The 23245-nt window shown below is 36.6% G+C and overlaps 1 protein-coding gene across 5 annotated transcripts in view; it reads left to right on the plus strand.

Annotated features, from left to right (window-relative positions):
• HEATR5B (HEAT repeat containing 5B) overlaps positions 1-23245 on the plus strand; it is a 98800-nt gene that overhangs the window by 61616 nt on the left and 13939 nt on the right. For all 5 annotated transcript variants that reach the window (XM_026018993.2, XM_072767296.1, XM_026018994.2 and 2 more), the window contains exons 25-32: positions 949-1130; positions 3089-3157; positions 7632-7811; positions 14188-14425; positions 17254-17508; positions 18977-19104; positions 21941-22085; positions 22755-23021. In XM_026018993.2, the coding sequence (XP_025874778.1) occupies positions 949-1130; positions 3089-3157; positions 7632-7811; positions 14188-14425; positions 17254-17508; positions 18977-19104; positions 21941-22085; positions 22755-23021 (1464 nt within the window). The remainder of the gene's footprint in view (positions 1-948; positions 1131-3088; positions 3158-7631; positions 7812-14187; positions 14426-17253; positions 17509-18976; positions 19105-21940; positions 22086-22754; positions 23022-23245) is intronic.

Below are 23245 nucleotides of genomic sequence, written 5' to 3' on the forward strand. Positions count from 1 at the left end.
GCTGGATTTTGTTGTATTCCTTTAAATGGTGCTGGACTTTGTCCTGGGATGTAGTTAAATTACTTGTATCTTTTGAATTCTTTTGAGACTTCCTTTTAAACTTTGGGCAGATCTGGGGTAGCTTTTACTCTAAAAGGAAAAAGACTTCCCTTTTCTACATCTTATCTTTATAAAAGTCTTTTTTAGAGTAGAGGTTGGGAAACTACTTCCTACAGTCCAAATCCAGACCATAGCCTGTTTTTTTAAAAATACAACTTTATTGGAACACAGCACACCCATTTATGTACACAGGGTTTATGACTTCATTCTACAAAAGCAGAGTTGAATAGTTGTGATAGAAATTATATGGCCAGAAAAACCAAAAGTATTTACTAACTAGTTCTTTTTTTTTTTTTTAAGATGTATTTATTTATTCATGAGAAACACAGAGAGAGAGAGAGAGGGGGGGGGGAGGGGGAGAGGGAGAGGCACAGGCAGAGGGAGAAGCAGGCTGCATTCAGGGAGCCTGATGCGGGACTCGATCCTGGATCTCCAGGATCACACCCTAGGCTGAAGGCGGCGCTAAACCGCTGAGCCACCGGGGCTGCCCTACTAACTAGTTCTTAACAGGAAAATCTGCCAACTCTTTCTAAAAGGATTACAAACTCCTTTTGGGAAAGTTATGCTAGTCAGTTATTTTGCTTCAAATGTTATTGTACATCCAGTAATGTCATCTTTATTCCCATATTGTGTAAAAATTTACCAATGTTCTTGAGAAATTATGATATACAGGCTTTCTTGAAAGTGTATCTTTGTTATTTTTAAACATAGTGAAATATGGGGAATATAAGTGCTTTTGTAATATGAAATGAAAAAAATATGAAAGGAAAAAAAATGAAATTTCATATTTTTGTGTTATACCTGTTTTTGGAGAAGTTTTCCTTTTTGCCTTCTATTTTTTATTTTTAGACGACCTGTTGGTACTTCATCTCTCTGACCTAATTCGCATGGCATTCATGGCTGCAACAGATCATAGTAACCAGCTCCGGATGGCTGGGCTCCAAGCACTTGAAGACATTATCAAGAAATTTGCATCTGTGCCTGAGCCAGAATTTCCAGGCCATGTGATTTTAGAGCAGTATCAAGCTAATGTGAGATACTCTGTTTATTTAAAACTTAAAATTGAACCTTTGCATGATCATTAAAGGAGTGAAGATTCCCTAGAGAAATATATTTGGAACTTCAACTGCATATCTTTATTCCCATTGTCTGTTACATAGTTGAATCCTGCAGTTGAAACAATAGTATAAAACTTGTCACTATTTTTAAGTTCTGATAATGTATTGGTGATAAAACTAGAATAGAATTGCAGCCTAGCTTTTCAGCCTTGTGTTTAGATGTTTAGCTATGCCATTTAAAAGATAAAAGGACATTCAAAGAGTGTTGTGGATTTACTGACATTACTTTTATATGTCAAGACTTGATAAGCATTTTTAGAAATAAAGAGGGCAACATTGTATACCGAAGGATAACTTTTAATAACAGCAGTTAAAAATATTACTGAAAGAATTCTATACTTTCAAAAAATATTTTATTTTATTCCAAACAGAGATACTTGTTTCCCCTGAGAAACATTTTTGTGTTCTTGAACTGAGGCACAATAATCCTGGTAATGATGGGTTATATGAAGACAAAGAAACTTAAATTAGCAAGGAAAAAGACACATTTTTTTACTGTATTTATACCAGACCCTTAACTTCTGATACACAACACCTCATCTAAAAACTATACTCAAACACACACAAAATTAAAAAGGGTGAATAATGTATGCCTCATTGTTTTGCCATCCTAAGTACAGGTGACGAAGTTATGACTGCCCAACTGACTGTAGAAAAGTTATGACTGCCCAACTGACTGTAGAAAACCTGTATATAGTTACTTATTTGCAAATATTCAACCTATAAGAATGAAGTTTGTTGTTTTGTTTAGTTTTGACTTTTTATTTAGGACTAATTTTAAACTCACAGAAAAATTACAAGAATAATTATAATTGTCCCATGTCCTTTACCCTTGAATACTTCAGTCTGTATTTCCAAAGGACAAGAACACTGTTTTATATAACGGAACAGTTAATCAACTTCAGGAAATTCAGCATTGATATATTGTTTCTATATAGTCCAGCATATTCCAGTTTTATCAGTCAACCCAGCAATCTCTTTTATAGTATATTCTCTTTCTTCTTCAGTACAGGAGCCAGCACCAGCTCTGTGATTAATTGATAACTGTACTACCAATACTGCAATTAGTTCTCATGTATTTTTAGTCATGGAGAGGGACTCTGGATCCATTTCTAAACTGCTATTGATAAATCTCAGTGACTGACTCTCTCATGTAAGGAAAGATGTGTCAAATTAGGAATTGACTGTATTTAATTCCTTATTCAGTTCATACACATCAAATCTAATATATCTAAGAACCTATGACTGGATTGGCTTATTAAAACTAAAGCTCAAAAAAAAATAAAGTAAAAAATAAAAGTAAAGCTCATTTTCCTTCACTTACTACTATGACAACTGTAGATAAATGAATATTTCTTGAGCATCCTTCTTTTAAAGCTTTTTTTTTTTTTTTGAGATGAAATGGTGTCTGAGTGACTAGAGTGACTATGTGAATTTTTAGTACTAACCAATTATTTAAAGGAATTGATCCAGTTATATGAGATTCACTCATGAGATAAATACTGTTAGAAATTCATTCAGGAAAATATAGACAGAATAAAAAAAGAATAGCAGTTTTCTGTTCCAGGGAACCTGTGACTTTGTCAGAAAATCCTGTTTACTATTAAACAAAAACAAAGGAAAAAGAAGCAAGATTAATTGCCTGTTTTGGTATAGCATTCATATAGATTTGATAATGATTATAACCTCCTGGAAAGCAAAAGAAAAATGATATGTTTGAATTTATTGTAACTCAAAAGAGAGATAAGAGAGATGTGATAAAAAGGAAAATAACAAAGATGTATTTTGTGTGTTTTCATCTCCAAGGACACAAGAGGCTTTATGTTTACTACTTATCTTTAAAAACAAGATGGTTGTATTCATTTTCCTAGGTGGGAGCTGCTTTAAGACCAGCCTTTTCACAAGATACCCCATCAGACATAATAGCGAAAGCTTGCCAGGTAAGAAGAAAAATAGTGTTTTCTGTGGTTACCTTCTTTAAATTAATAGATACCTTAGAATTTCACTTCTAAGAAAGAAGAGAGAAAAATCAAATAATATTTATTTTTATCTTGGAAATACAACAGTGTCAGTTTTTGCTTTTACGCTGTACCAAATGATGAAGTAGTAACTATTAATCACATCCCTTTTTCTGTCATAGCTAAGGAGATGACTTTGGGATACATAGGTCTTATATCATCCAGAAGTGAACAAAGGTATAAAAATCATAAGAGGGACTAAAAGTAAAAGCAAGATTGCAAAGTAACTAAAGAATGCATACTAATGATAATTAGTGTTAATAAAAGACTTTTTGATCACAGTTTGTGAAAATTCTACGTTATTCTAAAGAGAATTTCACAATATAGAAATTTCATTGCAAAATTAATCCCAGGGGATTATTTTCACATTATTATATTTGAAAAAAGTCACAAAAGCACTTAAGTTTCTACAGTTTTGATAAGTTCCTCTTTTTCATGCCTCGTTTTGAAAATGGGCTCATGCATTCAGCTCTCATCTTTCAGGAAATCAGATTCTTTATTTGCTTTCCCAAGGATAAAAGAGAAGCAACACTCTCCTTTCCAGTTTTCTGGAGTACAGAACTGTGGTTTATGATTATTGCTTAGAATCCATAATCCAGCTACATGTGGCTTCTACACAGAGAATCTTCTGCTGTTTGCAATGATACATGTGAAGTTCTTACTTTGTTCTCTCTGTGGCTCAATCGGTTTGGCTCTTCCTCTTCCTCCCATTGTTTTTTTTTTTTTTAATTATTATTTTTTTTTTTTTAAAGAGGGAGAGGTCAGGTAGGGGCAGAGGGAAAGGGAGAGAGAGGATCTTGAGCAGATTCCACACCCAGCATAGAGCCTGATACAGGGATCATGATCCCCGGGATCATGACCTGAACTGAAATCAAGAGTCAGATACTTAAACTGACTGAGTCACCCAGGCCCCCCAACCTTGTTATGATTTATTTCTCTGACGTCTGCTCTATTAGTGATGGCCTTCAGAAAAATGAACTCCTCTTACAAACAGCAGATCAGAGAGAGAAGAGGGAGCCTTGTTTAAGAGAGAAGACTGTGGATCATGAGACAAACCTTGGAGTTAAAGGAGACCATTGGTATGAGATACTGACTCACAGACAATAAATAATCATAGTCCTGTATAAATAAATGTATCATAATGATGTTTCAGAATATAGTATTTAAGCAGAAAAAACCTACAAAGCTCCCATTCATAGAAAAGCAAAGGCTATTCAGATTTCATCTTGTGGATGAGTAGTATGAAAATTTCCTGTTACTGAATTTGCCTTCAACTTCTTACTCTTTATGTGACTCTCGCTGCTTTTTCTTTCTTTCTTTTTTTCTTTTTTTAAAGATTTTATTTATTTATTCATGAGAGACAGAGAGCAAGGCAGAAAAATAGGCAGAGGGAGAAGCAGGCCCCCTGTGAGGAGCCCAATGTGGGATTCAATCCCAGGACCTCAGGATCATGACCTGAGCTGAAGGCAGATGCTCAACCACAGAGCCACCCAGGTGCCCCTGTAGCTGCTTTTTCTATAAGAAGTTTCTTCTTTTCCACTAGCAGGCTTAAGTTTTTGACCTATCCTTCTGTTTCTGGGAGGAAACCTAGTTTTGAAACAGATGGAACAGTGGGTTGCAAGTTCCTTTTTCTTAAAGGAAAGTAAGGAGTTGGGTTTGGACAGATTATGAAACATTGTATCCCACCTTATTTACCAGAATAGATATCATGTTAAGCCTGAAAATCAGGATAATTTTTAGATATTGTAGGAAGACTCTCAAGTGTAACACAATCAGAGACAGTAATCAGTGGTTTAGTAAAAAAAAAAAAAAAATCATTTAGATCAGCATAGGAATCATAAACATAATATATACTTTAAATGTCTTATTTCAGATTGAGATGTTTAAATGTACATTCATGCACCACTCTTTTGATTTAAGGCCAGGGTATTTTCTCTGAATATGATGTTGCTGATTCCGTGCTGCTTTATCTTTTTTCATAAACCAAATCTGTGATGGAGTACCTGCAGTTTTAGTTTCATGTTCTTTATTTTTTAAAAGATTTTATTTCCAGGGGTACCTGGGTGGCTCAGTCAGTTAAGCATCTGCCTTGGGGTCAGGTCATGATCCTGGCTTCCATGATCCTTTTATTTAGAGAGATTGAGACCTGAGTTGGGCTCTCTGTTCACTGGGGAGCCTGCTTTTACCTCTCCCTCTGCCATTCCCCCTGGTTGTGCTCTCTCTTTCTCTCTGTCGAATAAATAAGATCTTTAAAAATAAAAGATTTTATTTTCAAGTAATCTCTACACCCATCATGGGGTTTGAATTCACAACCCCAGGACTAAGAGTTACATGTTCTACTGACTGAGCCAGCCAGACACCCCTAGTTTCATGTTCTTTAAAGGGAGGACTTGTAATTGTGGGGAAAGGTCACACTGCCAGACCTTTCCTTGTTGACATTCTTCCTTTGGCTCCAGTGTCCCCACACTTGCCTGGTTTTCCTTTTGCTTTCCTGGCATTTTTAATTTCTTTCATGGTTTATTCTTATTCTACTTGTCCCTTAAGTGTAACTATCTTCCCTGTGTTTTCCTTATACCTTTTTTTAAATACCTGTCCTTACATAGATTTACCTGGTAACATTGCTTTGGTTATTACCTGTGTGTGGAGAGTGCCCTGGTCTCACTAGTTTTGTTTTGTTTTGTTTTAATTCCAGTATAGTTATATTAGTTTCAAATATGCAATATAGTGAATCAGCAATTTTATGCATTACTCGGTGCTCATCACAGTAAGTGTACTCTTCATCTCCATCACCTATTTCACCCATCCGCCTTCCCCCTACCCTTTGGTAACCATCAGTTCTCTATAGTTAAAGAGTCTGATTCTTGATTTGTCTCTTCTTTTTTTCCTTTGTTCATTTTTGTTGTTGTTGTTTCTTAAGTTCTACATATGAGTGAGATCATATTGTCTTTCTCTGATTGACTTACTTCACTTAGCATTGTACTCTCTAGCATTATCCATGTTGTTGCAAATGGCAAGATTTCATTCCTTTTTATGGCTGAGTAATAATCCATGGTGTGTGTGTGTGGTGTGTGTGTGTGTGTGTGTGCACATGCACGCGCGTGCGCACACATCTTCTTTATTCATCTATTGATGGACACTTAAGTTGCTTCCATAATTTGGCTATGGTAAAAAAAAAAAAAGTTAAAAATAGAACTACCCTATGATCTAATAATGACACTACTAGATATTTACCCAAAGAATACAAAAACACTTCTTCAAAGGGATGCATACACCCCCATGCTTATTGCACCATTACTTAAAACAACCAGATTTGATTCTTTCCATGTTTTGCAAGTCCCTGCCTCCTCCCCTAAAAATACTTAATTGGTTTCCAAATCCAGTAATTTCTACTTCCAAGCCTCTCTCAGATGATGCTCCCTTCTCATTCCATTCCCAGCTTGATCTGTATTGTCTCTATCCTATAATATTGTAATAGTCACTTAACTGAACACGTTGCTTACCACCTAAACACATCTTTCCTGGTATAAGTACTGGAGCAATCTTCCTAAAGCACAATTTTTTAAAAAGATTTTATTTAGAGAGAGAAAGAGAGAGAGAAAGAGAGAATCCCAAGCAGACTCCATACTGAGCTCAGAGCCAAGGTGGGACTCAATCCCACAACCCCAAGATCAAGACCTGAGCCAAAATCAAGAGTTGGACACTTAACCAACTGAGCAACTCAGGCGCCTCAAGCACAATTCTAAGTGTAATCTCCCTGCTCTGAAGCCTTAGAAACTCATGACTACCCACAGAACAAAGTCTGAGTTCAGTTTGCATGGGATTTAAATTGTACCATAATCTGATCCCAGTTAATTTTGCTTATCTTCTCTCTTTTCCCATATAACTCCTCTGTATTTATACACACAGACCTTCCTGATATCTAAATATTTCCATTTCTTCTTCTGGAAGTAATCTCTATTTTCTGTGTTTTTAAGTGTAGTATTGCAGTCCTACAGTGTTTATCCAATCTGTGTTTTCTTTCTTGAGGACGGCGACTAGATTTTTTTCCCCCTTTTCCATACCACTCAGAATAACCTTTTGCTTGTGTTAAGCAGAAATGTTGTTGAAGTGAAGAATTATTCACAACTGAACTGATTCAGGCAGAAATTTTTTCCATTAAGATTTTTGTCAAATTAGACAATGGAAATATTATAAGTAAATACTGTTAGTTTTCCCTGTGAGAGTACAATAAATTCCATTCTTGTCAATTTGTTACTCAAAAATAATGCTGAAGCACAGCATTTGGGTTTTTTGTTTTGTTTTCTTCATTGGTTTGTTGTGTTTCTTCCCTCAATAAAAAAAATCATATTAAATATTAATTTTTTATTCAAAATTTAAAATGTTTTTCTTTGGCCAGGTATGTAGTACATGGATTGGAAGTGGAGTTGTCAGTGATCTCAATGACCTCCGTCGAGTGCACAATCTGCTTGTTTCTTCTTTGGACAAAGTGCAGGCTGGAAAAGGATCTTCTAGCCAACTATACCGAGAGAGTGCCACAACCATGGAAAAATTGGCTGTTCTCAAAGCATGGGCAGAGGTAACCATAGCCTATTTTTGAACCGTTTCTCCATCCATGAAAAAATATTCCCCTAGTCCAATAGGTAAAAAAAAATTTATTTGATTTTTGTTTTTTTTTTAAACTGACCTTTGGTGTGAAATGCTTTTTGAAAATCTGTTATTTGCTCCTTCTCATTAAAATATGTATATATTTATGAAAGAGCTCTTATCAAACCTTTGAAAGTTGTTTTTAATCAGTTTTTTCAAAATTTCTATATTGAGAAGGGCCTCCCCCAAATAATTATGTGGAAATTAGGCAGTGCAGGGTATGATGATCACAGCATTGGTTGCCAGTCAGCTAGTTCTCTGCTGACTTGCATTAATATGCTTGATTCACCTACTAGGAAGGCTGGCATAGTTTAGTATAAAAAGCATTAAATGTTGAATCAGAGGCCCTAGAACAAGTTCTCTCTATAATTTACCATCTTTGTGACTTTGGTCAAGTGATTTGATCTCAGAGCCTTACCTTTGTTTTTTGTTTTGTTTTTCATTACAATGTGGAAATATCTTCTTGTAAGGCAATGTATATCAAAGGACATTGTGGCTGGTATTGAATGTAAGATAGATTATTGCTTTTAAAAATTAGATCAGAAGCTCACGTAACTAAATTAATAATGCATGTTTTGGGGATCCCTGGGTGGCGCAGCGGTTTGGCGCCTGCCTTTGGCCCAGGGCGCGATCCTGAAGACCCGGGATCGAATCCCACATCAGGCTCCCGGTGCAGGGAGCCTGCTTCTCCCTCTGCCTGTGTCTCTGCCTCTCTCTCTCTCTCTCTGTGACTATCATAAATAAATAAAAATTTAAAAAAATAAATAAATAAATAAAAGATTTAATAATGCATGTTTTTATTGACACTGCTTTCTTTTTTAGGGCAACTTGTAATCTTATTTAATGATTTGCACCTCATACCTCAGACTTGAATGCTGGCTAGTAATTTTTTTCCCTGTTTCTCTTCCTTTTTTTAAGTAAATTTTATTTTTTAAAAATTTTTTTAAAATTTTTTTTTTATTATTTATTTATGATAGTCATACAGAGAGAGAGAGAGGCAGAGACATAGGCAGGGGAGAAGCAGGCTCCATGCACCGGGAGCCTGACGTGGGATTCGATCCCGGGTCTCCAGGATCGTGCCCTGGGCCAAAGGCAGGCGCCAAACCGCTGTGCCACCCAGGGATCCCTTTAAGTAAATTTTAAACATATATATATATATATATATATATGTGTGTGTGTGTGTGTGTGTATATATGTTTATATATAAATATATATTTATATATATGTTTATATATGTAAATATATATAAATTTATGTATATGTTTTATATATGTAAATTTATATGTATATATGTAAATATGTGTAAATTTATATATGTTTATATGTGTGTGTGTGTTTTTTTCCTTTTCTTTGTCATTCTCTTCAAATGCCCAGCATAGTCTAGATTTCTCTCCTAAAGACCTATCTCTGCTTATACTTTTTCACTCAGAAAACTGAGGAGATCCATTCTCTGTCTCTGCAGATTGTTGCCTTGAAATTTTTAGATTTACAGGAGTTGAGAACTGTCCTTTCACCTGTCAGTTAATGTTAGTTAGGCTTGAGTATGGAGGGGAGACTTTCTAGCCCAGCGCTGTCCCCTCATGCCTGCTTCTGTATCTGCACCCTCTCCTTCCATCTGCTCACTCTCCTTGCCTGCCTTCCTCCCCTTGTCCTCACAGCTTTCCCTCTCCCCTCTTCACATCTCAGGGCATTGAAGGAGTTTCCATATCTTCACTTCCTTGCTCTTGATCACCCCCTTCCCCATCCCCCACGATCTGGGGTCATCCTCACTGATGCAGACTGGCTGGTGGAAGTCCCAGATGGGGTTCCGCAGGACTAGCCCACAGTGTCCTGGGCTTTGCGCAGAATAGAAATCAAATGTGAGCTGAGAGGAAGTGACAACAGAGTTTATTGAAGGTATAGAGACAGCAGATACAGACAGAGCATCTGGGAGACGTGGAAAGGAAAGGAGAGTGAGTCTCGTCTTTGCTCAAGGCTTGGGATTTTTACTGAGGATGGTTGCCTGGTGTACGTGCCCCTCTCAGGCATCTGAGATCTGGTCAAAACAAGGAGGAGTGCTCAAGTGTCCTCCATAAGTACCTTATGCCCTGGAGCTAGGGCTTTTGGTGTCAGAGTGTCTGGAGTCAGTGGTCTTGGAAAATGTACATGAGGACCCCACCTAGTCATTTCTTAGATGTTATCTCTTGTGCTAAAAGACTCCAAAGAGATCATTAAGTCCTTGACTTTTACGAGGAGGACATACAGCACGTATAAGCTGGGGGTGCAGATCCTGGCAAGAAGAGAAGCAGGAAAAGAAGCAAAAATAGCAGTTTTTTATGAGGTCTCTTCAGTTTCCCTGTGTCATCACCACTCCATTGGAATTACTCTCACTAAAGTTACAAATGAGAGAATTATCTGTATCCCTACACAATCACCAGACTCCATGTTACGTAGTCTCTCTGGTACTGTCTCCTTTAGAAGCCCTTTGTTTTCCTTAACTTTTGTGATACTCCTCTCTTGCTTCTCCTCTTTCCTTTTCATTATTCATTCTCAGCATCACTTGCTGGCTGGCCTCTCTTTGCCTGCCCACTCTTTTTTTTTTTTTTTTTTAAGATTTTATTTATTTATTCATGAGAGCCAGAGAGAGAGAGAGAGAGGTAGAGACATAAGCAGAGGCAGAAGCTCCCTGTAGGGAGCCCAATGTCGAACTGTATCTATCCCCAGGACCGGGATTACGCCCTGAGCCAAAGGCAGACAGACGCTCAACCACTGAGCCACCCAGGCATCCCTGCCTGCCTACTCTTTAACTGTTGGTGTTCTTCTTGTCCCTTTCCTCCCTCTTCATACTTTCTGGGCAGCTTCATCCATACCTGTAACCTGTAGCTTTAACTTGTATATTAAAGATTGTAATTCTACTTCTCTACCTAGACCTCCTAAATTCCAATTCCATATTTTTGGCTGTTCACTAGACATCTCCCCTTGGATGACCCATAAGTACCACACACCCAACATGTCTAAAAAAAATACTATGTTTTATCTTTCTTCTTTTTTCCTCTTTATCTCAGCATCTCCTATCTCCTATCTTAAGAGCAGGACCTAGGTATCAATATTAAATGCTTCTTCTCCAGTCCCCTTCATCTTATATCTAGTAGGTAACTAATTCCTGTGTATTTTACTGTTAGTATTATCTTTATCTTTGAAAATATGTAATTTTGGGGATCCCTGGGTGGCGCAGCGGTTTGGCACCTGCCTTTGGCCCAGGGCGCGATCCTGGAGACCCGGGATCGAATCCCACATCGGGCTCCCAGTGCATGGAGCCTGCTTCTCCCTCTGCCTATGTCTCTGCCTCTCTCTCTCTCTCTGTGACTATCATAAATAAATAAAAATTTAAAAAAAAAAAAAGAAAATATGTAATTTTGTTCTGATAATAAAAATACCTATGTTCATTACATAAATTCAGAATATAGAGAATTTTTTTTTTTTTTTAGAGAAAAATTTTTATTTAAAAAAACCTGGGGACCACTGTGTGGCTCAGTGGTTGAGCGTCTGCCTTCAGCTCAGGGTGTGATCCTGGGGTCCTGGGATAGAGTCCCACATTGGGCTCCTCACATGGAGCCTGCTTCTCCCTCTGCCTATGTCTCTGCCTCTCTCTGTCTCTCATGAATTAAAAACAAAAAAATTTGTAATCTTATCCCCCCTGCAATTTTACTATCTTATCATCCAGAGATAACTATTGTTAATATTTTGGTATATATCACTATGCACATATAAATCTGTTTATACTAAAAAATATATGTATCTATATATTTTCAAAATAAAAATGGAATTTTATTTAACATAGCAACTATTTTTTAAATTTAGCAAGAGATTTTATATATACCTTTTCCATACCTATAAATAAATATGTCCTTTCTCCTACCCCTGCCTTAGTTTGAGTCCTCATCATCTGTTACCTGACCTGTACAGTTGCATCCTAATTTTTTTCACATGTTAGTCTTCTCCACCCCACCTCCAGCTATTCCTATATGGATTCTCAGAATAATCCTTCTAAAATGCAAAATTTGGGGCAGCCCCAGTGGCACAGCAGTTTAGCGCCACCTGCAGCCTGGGGTGTGACCCTGGAGGCCTGGGATCGAGTCCCACGTCGAGCTCCCTGCATGGAGCCTGCTTCTCCCTCTGCCTCTCTCTCTCTCTCTCTCTCTCTCTCTCTCTTTCTGAGTAAATAAATAAATCTTTAAAAAAATAAAATGCAAAATTTGGGCAAAGAATATGAATTAACAATTCACAGAAAGGAAACAAAGCTATGCATAAACATATGGGGAAGAGAAGAAATATAGAAACATTACCCAGATAAATTAACATCATTTTTAGAATGACAGTAAAACTTTTCCAAAGGGTGATAATATATCAAAACACTTACTGAAACTGCACATTAGCTGACCAGTTTATCCTAAGGAATATTAAGGATATATACAAAGACTATGCTATGATGATATTCATTGCAATGTTTATTTTTCTCAGAAAAATGGAAATAACTTAAATGTATGTCTTGATCCTAAGAGATGATGAGATTAAGTGAATAGAAAATTGGGTTAAAAGTTATTTAGGTGAGTACCTGTGTGGTGCAGTAGGTTGGGTGTCCCAACTCTAGGTTTTGGCTCAGGTCATGACCTCAGGGTCGTAAGATTAAGCCCTGCATCAGGCTCCACACTCAACAGGGAGTCAGCTTGAGACTCTTTCTCCCTCTGCCCTCCCCGCTGCATATTCTCTTTCTCATTCTCTCTTTCTTTCTCTCTCTCTCTCTCAAATAAATCTTTTTAAAAATTTAAAAAACAAAAGTTACTCACAGTTTTGTTTAAAAGACTATATATACAACATGTCTAGAATGCTAACAATATTTCTTTTTCTTATGCTTCTGATTTTTCTATTTTTCTTGTGTAATATCTAATAAGATGTATTTAGACTTTTAAAAAGGAGTCTAAAAAACATATTCTCTTGGATTGCAAATAGCACTATAAACTACAGAACCCTTTTAAAGGTCTTGGCAATGTCTATCTAGAACCATAAAAATATTTGTAATCACTAATGCAGTAATTCTGTTTCTGGGATTTTATCTTAGGGGAAAATATCCAAAATACAGAAGGAAATGTTTACAAAAAGCTTAACTTGGAACATTATTTATAATATGAAGAGCTGCACACCTTTTGTCTTTGGAAATACTGTATCTTGTCTTTTTAAGATTCCCAAGGCTGATTAAAGAATCAGGAGTAAATATTAAATTTCAACTTAGGGAAATTGTATGACTTATCCCCTACAGCCATTAAGAGTAATGGTTTTGAAGACTAGCATTTTATGGGAAAATATTATGATATGTTAATAAAATTAAATACAAAATTCTTTGTACAACAAAATTACAACTTACAAAGATAGAATATGATAACCTGAAAATTGGGATTATTAGTAATTTTAAAAACTCATTTTCCAAACTTTTTATGGTATAATTTTAGAATAAAATTAAAAGTTCAGGAAAAATACATAATAAATCCTGCAGTGGCCTCTTCCCTTCCCCATTGCCTACAGAGTAAAACCGTCACCTACTTCTGCCTCATATTCTTTGGTCAGTCCATACATGTTGCCAAAGCTTAAATGTGTGTGCAAAAACAAACAAAAATAACTGCGATGAAGAAGAATCTTTAAAATTATGTTTTAGGAAGTTGCTATTATACATCATTTTGGCTTACTAAATGGAGAGAAAGGATACAGATAATATATATGTGACTATTAAATTATATGCTTTGCTCAACTCTCTGTTATAAAGGCAAGATTGCTAAGTATCACTTAAGGGGTTAGAAGGATATTTATGGAAATCCTTTTTCTGGCCCTTCTTCCATCCCTTCCAGCCTTTTTCTTTGAATGCTATCCGATTATGTCTAATAAGTCTGTGAAAGTGAAGCAGTAAACAGGAAGTTATACCCTATGACCAAAAAAAGACACACATAAAAGGGGGCTTTGTAAAGTCTAACAAGAAAAGCCAGAAAAATGTCAGAGAACCCTACTCAAGGAATATTTTGTGAGAGGAATAGTCAGAAGTCAGATCAATGAAAAAAGATTGTCTCCAAAGCAGGTGGAATTATTCTTTGGAGGTTGTCAGGAAATCATGAAGTTGTATACATATTCCAGTGTTTCTACTCAATTAAGTTAATTGAGTAGAAACACTGGAATAATAATAATAATTATTCAATAATTCAGTTGTATAATCATAGCAATTTAGATTATGTCATTTCTTAATATTATGCCCTGTTATTTTCTCCTCCTAAATATCTTACTAGGTATATGTGGTTGCTATGAATATCAAGAAGGAAGCAGAGTCAAAGCCAAAAAGAGCAATTAAAAGTACTGATGATGATGATGATGATTATGGTACTATAGACGAACTACCACCAGATAGTTTAATAACACTTGTGCAACCCGAACTGCCAACACTCAGCCGCCTGTGGCTGGCAGCATTAAAAGACTATGCGCTTTTAACTTTACCAGCTGAATTTGCTAGTCAGCTCCCGCCTGATGGTAAGTACTTTATTCAGAGTTTTGCCTTTATGGAGTTTACAGTAGTAATTAAATGAAGTGTAATTGGCGTTTAATGCAATCCCTATCAAAATACCATGAACTTTCTTCAGAGAGTTAGAACAAATTATTTTAAGATTTGTGTGGAATCAGAAAAGACCCCGAATAGCCAGGGGAATTATAAAAAGAAAACCATAGCTGGGGGCATCACAATGCCAGATTTCAGGTTGTACTACAAAGCTGTGGTCATCAAGACAGTGTGGTACAGGCACAAAAACAGACACATAGATCAATGGAACAGAATAGAGAACCCAGAAGTGGACCCTGAAATGTATGGTCATCTAATATTCGATAAAGGCGGAAAGACTATCCATTGGAAGAAAGACAGTCTCTTCAATAAATGGTGCTGGGAAAATTGGACATCCACATGCAGAAGAATGAAACTAGACCACTCTCTTGCACCATACACAAAGGTAAACTCAAAATGGATGAAAGATCTAAATGTGAGACAAGATTCCATCAAAATCCTAGAGGAGAACACAGGCAACACCCTTTTTGAACTCAGCCACAGTAACTTCTTACAAGATACATCCACGAAGGCAAAAGAAAAGCAAAAATGAACTATTGGGACTCCATCAAGATAAGAAGCTTTTGCACAGCAAAGGATACAGTCAGCAAAACTAAAAGACAACCTACAGAATGGGAGAAGATATTTGCAAATAACGTATCAGATAGTCTAGTTTCCAAGATCTATAAAGGGCTAGTTTCCAAGATCTATAAAGAACTTATTAAACTCAACGCCAAAGAAACAAACAATCCAATCATGAAATGGGCAAAAGACATGAACAGAAATCTCACAGAGGAAGACATAGACATGGCCAACATGCACATGAGAAAATGCTCTGCATCACTTGCCATCAGGGAAATACAAATCAAAACCACAATGAGATACCATCTCACACCAGTGAGAAAGGGGAAAATTAACAAGGCAGGAAACCACAAATGTTGGAGAGGATGCGGAGAAAAGGGAACCCTCTTGCACTGTTGGTGGGAATGTGAACTGGTGCAGCCACTCTGCAAAACTGTGTGGAGGTTCCTCAAAGAGTTAAAAATAGATCTGCCTTACGACCCAGCAATTGCACTGTTGGGGATTTACCCCAAAGATTCAGATGCGATGAAACGCCGGGACACCTGCACCCCGATGTTTCTAGCAGCAATGTCCACAATAGCCAAACTGTGGAAGGAGCCTCGGTGTCCATCGAAAGATGAATGGATAAAGAAGATGTGGTTTATGTATACAATGGAATATTACTCAGCCATTAGAAACGACAAATACCCACCATTTGCTTCAACGTGGATGGAACTGGAGGGTATTATGCTGAGTGAAGTAAGTCAATCGGAGAAGGACAGTGTATGTTCTCATTCATTTGGGGAATATAAATAATAGTGAAAGGGAATATAAGGGAAGGGAGAAGAAATGTGTGGGAAATATCAGAAAGGGAGACAGAACATAAAGACTCCTAACTCTGGGAAACAAACTAGGGGTGGTGGAAGGGGAGGAGGGCGGGGGGTGGGGGTAAATGGGTGATGGGCACTGAGGGGGGCACTTGACGGGATGAGCACTGGGTGTTATTCTGTATGTTGGTAAATTGAACACCAATAAAAAATAAATTTATTAAAAAAATAAATGAAGTGTAATTGGTGAAAGCTAGAACAGCAATTAATAATATTACAATGTAACTTAACACATCTTAAATTTAAAAAGAGTATAACCCCTTAAATTTAATTATCTAATTATTAATAATTTAATAATATAAGATGTGGTAATGACATTTTAAACTTCTGTAGACTTATACTTGGCATTCTCTCACTTAGAGCATGTTCTCCATATTGAATTTATAAATTCAAATACAGCATAAGCTTTTTTATTAACACAAGCGTAAATATTCTCACTGTTATGATAAGAACTATATGAGCTAGAGTACTCTAAATAACTATGCATAACAAGTCATTATGCCTAACCATGATGAAGTTTATTGCTGTGCTGGTAAGTGTATGCAAGAACAGGTGGGAAAGTCCTCAGTTTGGTAGTGAAAGCAGGAGTTATGGATGAATGGCAGAGGAAGAGTGAAAGAGAAAGAAGAGAGTTCCCTGGCTGTGGTAGGAGAAGGTAACCAGGGTTTTAGGGGGTCTCCGGTAACAGTGAAGAGGAAGCCTGTGACCACAGGGTAGAGAAAGAGAGAGGATCCCCAGCAGCATCTGCAGTTGCAAGGAAAGGCTGGAAACCCTAGCCATGGTGAGGAAGGCACAGGCACTACAGTTCTGCAGCTGCAGAAAAGACATTAGTTTTTGTGACTTTGTAATAAAGAGACTCTCTTTAGCCAGATTACTCTTTCATATGTGGTATGGTCTGAATTTTGTGTCCCTTCTAAATTCACATGTTGATACCTAATCCCCATTGTGATGGTATCGGGAAGTGGGGCATTTGGGAACTGCTTGGGTCATGAAGTGGAGCCCTCTGAAATGGGATTAGTAGTACCCTTAGAGAAGAGACCCTACATTGCTCCCTAGCCCCTTCTACCGTGTGAGAATATAGGTAGGAGTCAGAGAGATGGCCCTTACCTGAGCATGCTAGCAGCCTGATCTCAGACTTCCTGAAATGAGAGAAATACATTTCTGTTGTTAATAAGCCACCCAGTCTGTGGTATTTTATTAAAGCAGCCCAAATGGACTAAGATGGTAAGAAATGGGTATTTTTAAGTTAGTTATTGGTAAATGGTTGAACACTTACAATAAAAGTAATGGCTTTGATTGGCTTGATTATTTTACAGGGGGAGCATTTTATACTCCAGAGACTATTGATACAGCTAGACTTCACTACCGGAATTCGTGGGCCCCCATTCTCCATGCAGTGGCGCTTTGGCTGAATAGCACAGGATTTACATGTTCAGAGTCTGCAGAAGCAGCAGCAATACCTGGCTTACAGAAACGTTCTACACCCGTGAATTTAAACCAGGCATCAGGAGCAACGCCTAGTACTAAATCTTTGCCAGAAATTAACAAAGACAGAATGCATCTGATTTTAGGTAGGTGTATTATATTGATGTATTTAAAGATGTGTCACTTCTGAAATTCATATCTGTAAGGAAGAAAAAATTTCCTTCTATCCTCTTAGGTTCTGTGGCTGGCCTGAGAATTAAATTGATAAAACAGATTAAGGAGAAAAGCATGCAGATTTATTTAATATTTTCAACCTAAAGTAGCCATTAGGCCAAAAAACTTACATACTACTTTATACACAGAACAATACATTGTGGGGATGTGACCAGACAAAGGGGTGTGGGCTGGGGACAATAAATTGTGGGACAAGGACTACGAAATATATGGGGAGGAACTAATTTTAGTAAGTTTGTTTGTACAAGTCTATTTCAACAATGACTCCCAGTCTTCTCTTCCTAATACAGGGAGGGCACCTTTCTCATGAGAAGTTTCATGACCTGCTTTTAGGTGGGAAGGGGTTAGAGGGCCCTTACTGTATCTGCTATTCATCAAGTACCTTCAGCTCAAAATAATCAATATGCCACAGAGGCATATTTTAGTGTGGCATATTCTGAACTCCTTCATAGCTTTCATTTTAATGCTATAGAAAAGTTTCATATACCATAGTCCAGAGAGGGAATAATAAAAGGAGGATTTTTAAGCACATTTTCTAAATTGTTAACTGAATTTTTAATAGAAAAATTTAATTATTAAAGACTACTCTAAAAATTTTAGCTATCGTGTTCACTCGCAGAGCAATATTGAATAATTTTCAAAAAAAACTACATTTTTCTTTTTCAAAGGCAGATTTTCTTTTTACTTAACACTTAACAGATTGTCCCTTGAGGAAATAGTAAAATGCGAAGTTAAAGAAAATTTGAATAAATTCAATTTATAATTGCATCAATGATGCTCTTTTAACATTAAGGTGTTATAGATTCTAATGAGGCTCTTAAGCAGGTTTATATTTTCTGGAAGGGAAAAGGAACATAGTTGCTAAGGTGAAATTATAGAACTCATCAATAGATCTTGTACATGAAAATATAAGACTCATCTAAAACAGTGACCTTACATTATGCAAATTAAGAACAATTGTTATCCATGATATCCATAATACCTCCGTAGTTTGCCACTAAAAATTCTTTGTAGACATGAAAATTGTTTGGCAACCATGTAATGAGAAGTAATTTTATCATTTTCATAAGTGTATTTTTAATATGTTATTTTTTTTTTAAGTTCTTGAAATAAAAAAGTCTAGTATCTTCTTAACTCCATGACCTTGGAACTGCCTCCCTTCCCTACCTCCAATTTGATTATTAACCTAATTGCAAAGCTACAGTCTGTGTTATAAAGTTTGGCTGCTGCTTTTGGTGACCATTTTGAACTCTACAATAGCATTCAATATGTGTTAAAGTAATCTTCAGAAGAATAGAGGAAAAATAGAGAAAAAAATCTGACATCAAAGCAACAAAGTGTTTTATAGACAAACATGTATTTTTATTATGTACATCACAGGTGTGAGTATACAGTTCCTTTGCTCCCCTAGACCTGAGGAGCCTATTGAACATGTTACAGCATGTCTACAGGCCTTACACACCTTGCTAGATTCTCCTTATGCCCGAATTCATATTGCAGAAGATCAGGTACAGTATTTTTCTATAACAGATAATAAATATTATGCTTTGTTTTTATCATATTTATCTTAATATAACTTTCTCCCATATGAAATAAATATTATATAATAAGTATTCAAGATTTTGGCTTTATGTAAGACATTCTAGTGATGTTGGGTGACCAGGCACAGGCAGCATAAAAATAGTCAGTGTATCTTCTTAGATGTGTTCATCAGTAGTCGAATAAAACTAAAAATTAAGGGATGCCTTCAGTCCCAGTTAATGATTCTACTAATAAAGGGCTGAAGTAATTTATAAGGCTATTAAATAAATTATACCATTTTTAAATGCTTGATCAAGTTTTATCTCTCATTTAATGAATTTTTTTTGCACTGGCTCAACTACTTATCTAAACAATTTAATGAATTGCTTTTTCTAGTTCTGTATGTAATATTTAGAGGACTTATTCATGATCTAGAACCAAGCTACCAGTGGATTTATTATTCTTCTTTTTAATTAGGAATTCTTTTATTTCTATAATAAGAACCATCTTTTTGGTCACCATCACTACAGGTGGGGTAATTTTCCATAAAACACAAACAGGTAAAAAAGAAGTTGTTATCATTTCATATATCCAGATTAGTTTTGCACATGAAGTGACCTAAACCAAAATAAAGCAAAGCATATACTTTGTGATTACAAGATTCATTCACTGATGAACTCTTCTTGTACCCCAGCCTTGCAGCCTAAAGCTACTCCTTAGCTAAACTACAGATTACTCAAGAAACTTCAGGTTTTTATATAATTTAAAATTTAATCTGTGAATGAAGAGAGAATACAAGGTTTACACTCACTCATTTTGATTTTAACATATTATGTCCCACACCTACCTAGCTATTTTTTGGACTCAATAATGTTTTGTTTATCCAAGTACTGTTTAACACTTGGATGGATTTTTTTTTTCCTGAGTCAGATCCTGTAGTTTCAATATCATCAGAGTTCACTGACTCAAAAATTATATTCATTCACTCAACAACTTTTACTCAACAACTTTTATCCTGCATCAGACATAGTTGGAGGCTATAGCTGTCACAAGTGGTTTCACTGCGCCTGGATCAGAAGATCAGGACAGTATGATAAATGCTGAGCTAGTATATGTAAAGGTATGATGAGAATAGAGGGGAGGAGCCCAGACAGTATCAAGGAAGGTAAAGAATGGCTTCTCAGAGGAAATGATGGTTGGATTAAATCTTAAAAGAGGAATTAGTGAGGCAGCACAAGAAGAATGGGTTTTCTTCTCTGGGAGAGAAGCAAAGACAAAGACAAGGAGGCTCGAGAGAACATGACAAGTTCAAGGACACTGCTGTCATTTACTATGGCTGAGACAAATGGAGCATGTGGGGGTTGTTAGGAGATGATGCTGTATAACAGGATAAGGGCCAAATCATGAAAGTTCCTGTGTGACATGTTAAAGGATTTAAAATCTATCTTAAAAGTAATAGGGAATCATTAAAAATGTTAAAATAGAGGAATGATTAAACTTGTATTTCAGAACATGGTATATATAGTGACGCCTGGGTGGCTCAGAGGGTGAGCATCTGCCTTTGGCTCAGGGCATGATCCCGGGGTCCAGGATTGAGTTCCACATAGGGCTCCTCGCAGGGAGCCTGCTTCTCCCTTTGCCTGTGTCTCTGCCTCTCTTTCTCTCTGTGTCTCTCATGAATAAATAAATAAAATCTTAAAAAGAAAAAAAAGAACATGGTATATATATATATATATATATTTGATCCATTTTATCAACCTTGGGAGATTGGTCTATAAAAGATGACAAGGGAGGCCAATTAAGAGGCTCTTTTCATAATTCCAGAGAAATAGCGAGTTATACACTAGCCTAGGAAAACCGAATAAAGAAGGAAAAAAGAGGGCCAGGACTGGTACATGAGGGTATATTACAAATAGCAAATAAGGATGGAGATGAGGGAAATAAGCACCAGAGACTACTACAGAGGTAGGAGGAGAACTAAGAACAGAGTGAGAGAGTGTCAAGGATAGACAACAGTCTCAAAAGAACCAGGATCCCAGTATATAAGGACAGAAGAGAGTCCAGGGAAGGTTATTAGTGACCGAAGACAGAGCATTTTCTTAGGTGAGCAGAAGCCAGATTATGGAAGAATGAAGAATAAGTGAGGGGGTGAAGGAAGTGGAAGCATGTGGCCTGGCACCAGAGGAAGCACAATAGAGATAGAGGACATGGGGGCAGAGAGAAGGATCTGAGAGGATTTGAGAGGGGGATGGGAATGAGACAGAAAAGACCTGAGTGTTCTCCTTATCCTGGGAGAAAGACCTAACTAGAGAGAGAGGCTGAAGGCATGTGAAGTGCAATTAAGGCCCTTGAAGAATTCTGGGGAAGTCAATCAGTATAGGAAGCAGATAAAGAAAGATTAATCAGCCTTGGATAGAGTCTGGACATTTGATCTTGAGAAAGGTAAATGTGGCTTTGGTTATACTTAAGTTTTTCTCTCCCTCTTTGAAATTTGAGGTAGATTCATTGGGTGGGTTTGAAGTGGAGGATTATAAGTGGCTTAAAAGTGAGTGGTTCAAGTTTGTAATACTTGCTGAGATGAATGGGAGGGGGACTTATTGGAAGTGCCTGGCATCCACAGTATTTTGTTGATTGAAAGTGTGTTGGAATACAATATGACCATTTCTCAAGATTGTTATACTGTTCTTATTTGTTACACAGTCATATATATTAATTTTAGCTACCAGGTTTATTTTTACATGCATATTTTCTTAGATTGTAATAACATAAATTTATCCTTTGAAATTAAGATTAATTAGATTTACCTGTGTTAATTTATAATAGCTGATTGGTGTTGAGTTGCTAAGTGTTTTGCACCGCCTCCTGTTGACCTGGAACCCACCATCTGTTCAGCTGCTGGTTACTGGAGTTGTACAACAGATAGTAAGAGCTGCTCAGGATTATTTGCAAGAAAAAAGGAACACTCTAAGTAAGCACTAGAAATTATGTTAACTTCAAAGTAGGTTTTATTTGTACTCTAACTTCTTAAATATCAAGGCCAGGAAGTTTTTAATAAATAATTTAGTCATAGATATAGAGGATTTGCAATTGATTTTGCTTTCATTGGAAATAACTAAATGAAATTCCTGATGGTCAACTATTTTTTACCTTCAAAAATGTCAACTTCATATGGTTCAGCCTAATTTATAAGCGTTCCTTGTGATATGAAATGCGTTCCTAATAAAATTACCTAATAGGGTACCTGAGTGGCTCAGTGGTTGAGCACCTGCCTTCCACTCAGGTTGTGATCCCGGAGTCCTGGGGTCGAGTCCCACATTGGCCTCCCTGCATGGAGCCTGCTTCTCTTTTTGCCTATGTCTGTGTCTCTCATGAATAGATCAATAAAATATTTTTAAAAAAATACCTAATAAAATGTTTTGAAGTAAAAAATGGATTGTCTTTTACTTTTAAAAGGAAGGACTTTTAAGGAGAACTCAATAAACAATTCTAGCAAGGCAAAGAATTATTCTGAGTAAGATGTGTTATTAGTTAAACTTTCAGTTGTGAATTCTTCTGAAAGAATTTCTCAAATATACTTAATATACTGTACTATTACTATTTTTTTCTGGAAATTTCACCAAATGTTCTTTCACTGAAGATGAAGATGACATGGAGAAAGAATCCTGTCCTATAATAGGAGAAGGAGGTGACAGCGGTGGTCTTGTTCCTGGAAAATCTCTCGTGTTTGCAACTATGGAGCTATTGATGTTCATTTTAGTACGGCATATGCCACATCTCAGTACCAAGATGTCGGATTCACCCAGTCACATAGCCACTAAAACTCGACTGTCAGAAGAAAGTGCTCGTTTGGTAGCAGCCACAGTTACCATACTCTCTGACTTACCATCCCTGTGTTCACCTGCTGGTATGGTATTGATCACTATTTGGAAATGCGTTATTTTACAGTAGACAAAGATGAGCTTGCCTTTGATTTTAAGTACTATTATGAATTATTTTCCTCTGAAATCTCAAGTACAGAAGGAGAAGTTAGTCTTTTATGATGTGTTGATCTTTAGGAGTCTATAAAGATTAAGGATTTTTAAAAACCCAAAACTTAAGATGTTCTTCAGATGTATTTCAAACTTCAGC

Source organism: Vulpes vulpes, chromosome 8 (genome assembly GCF_048418805.1).
Source record: "Vulpes vulpes isolate BD-2025 chromosome 8, VulVul3, whole genome shotgun sequence".
NCBI classification, from domain to species: domain Eukaryota; kingdom Metazoa; phylum Chordata; class Mammalia; order Carnivora; family Canidae; genus Vulpes; species Vulpes vulpes.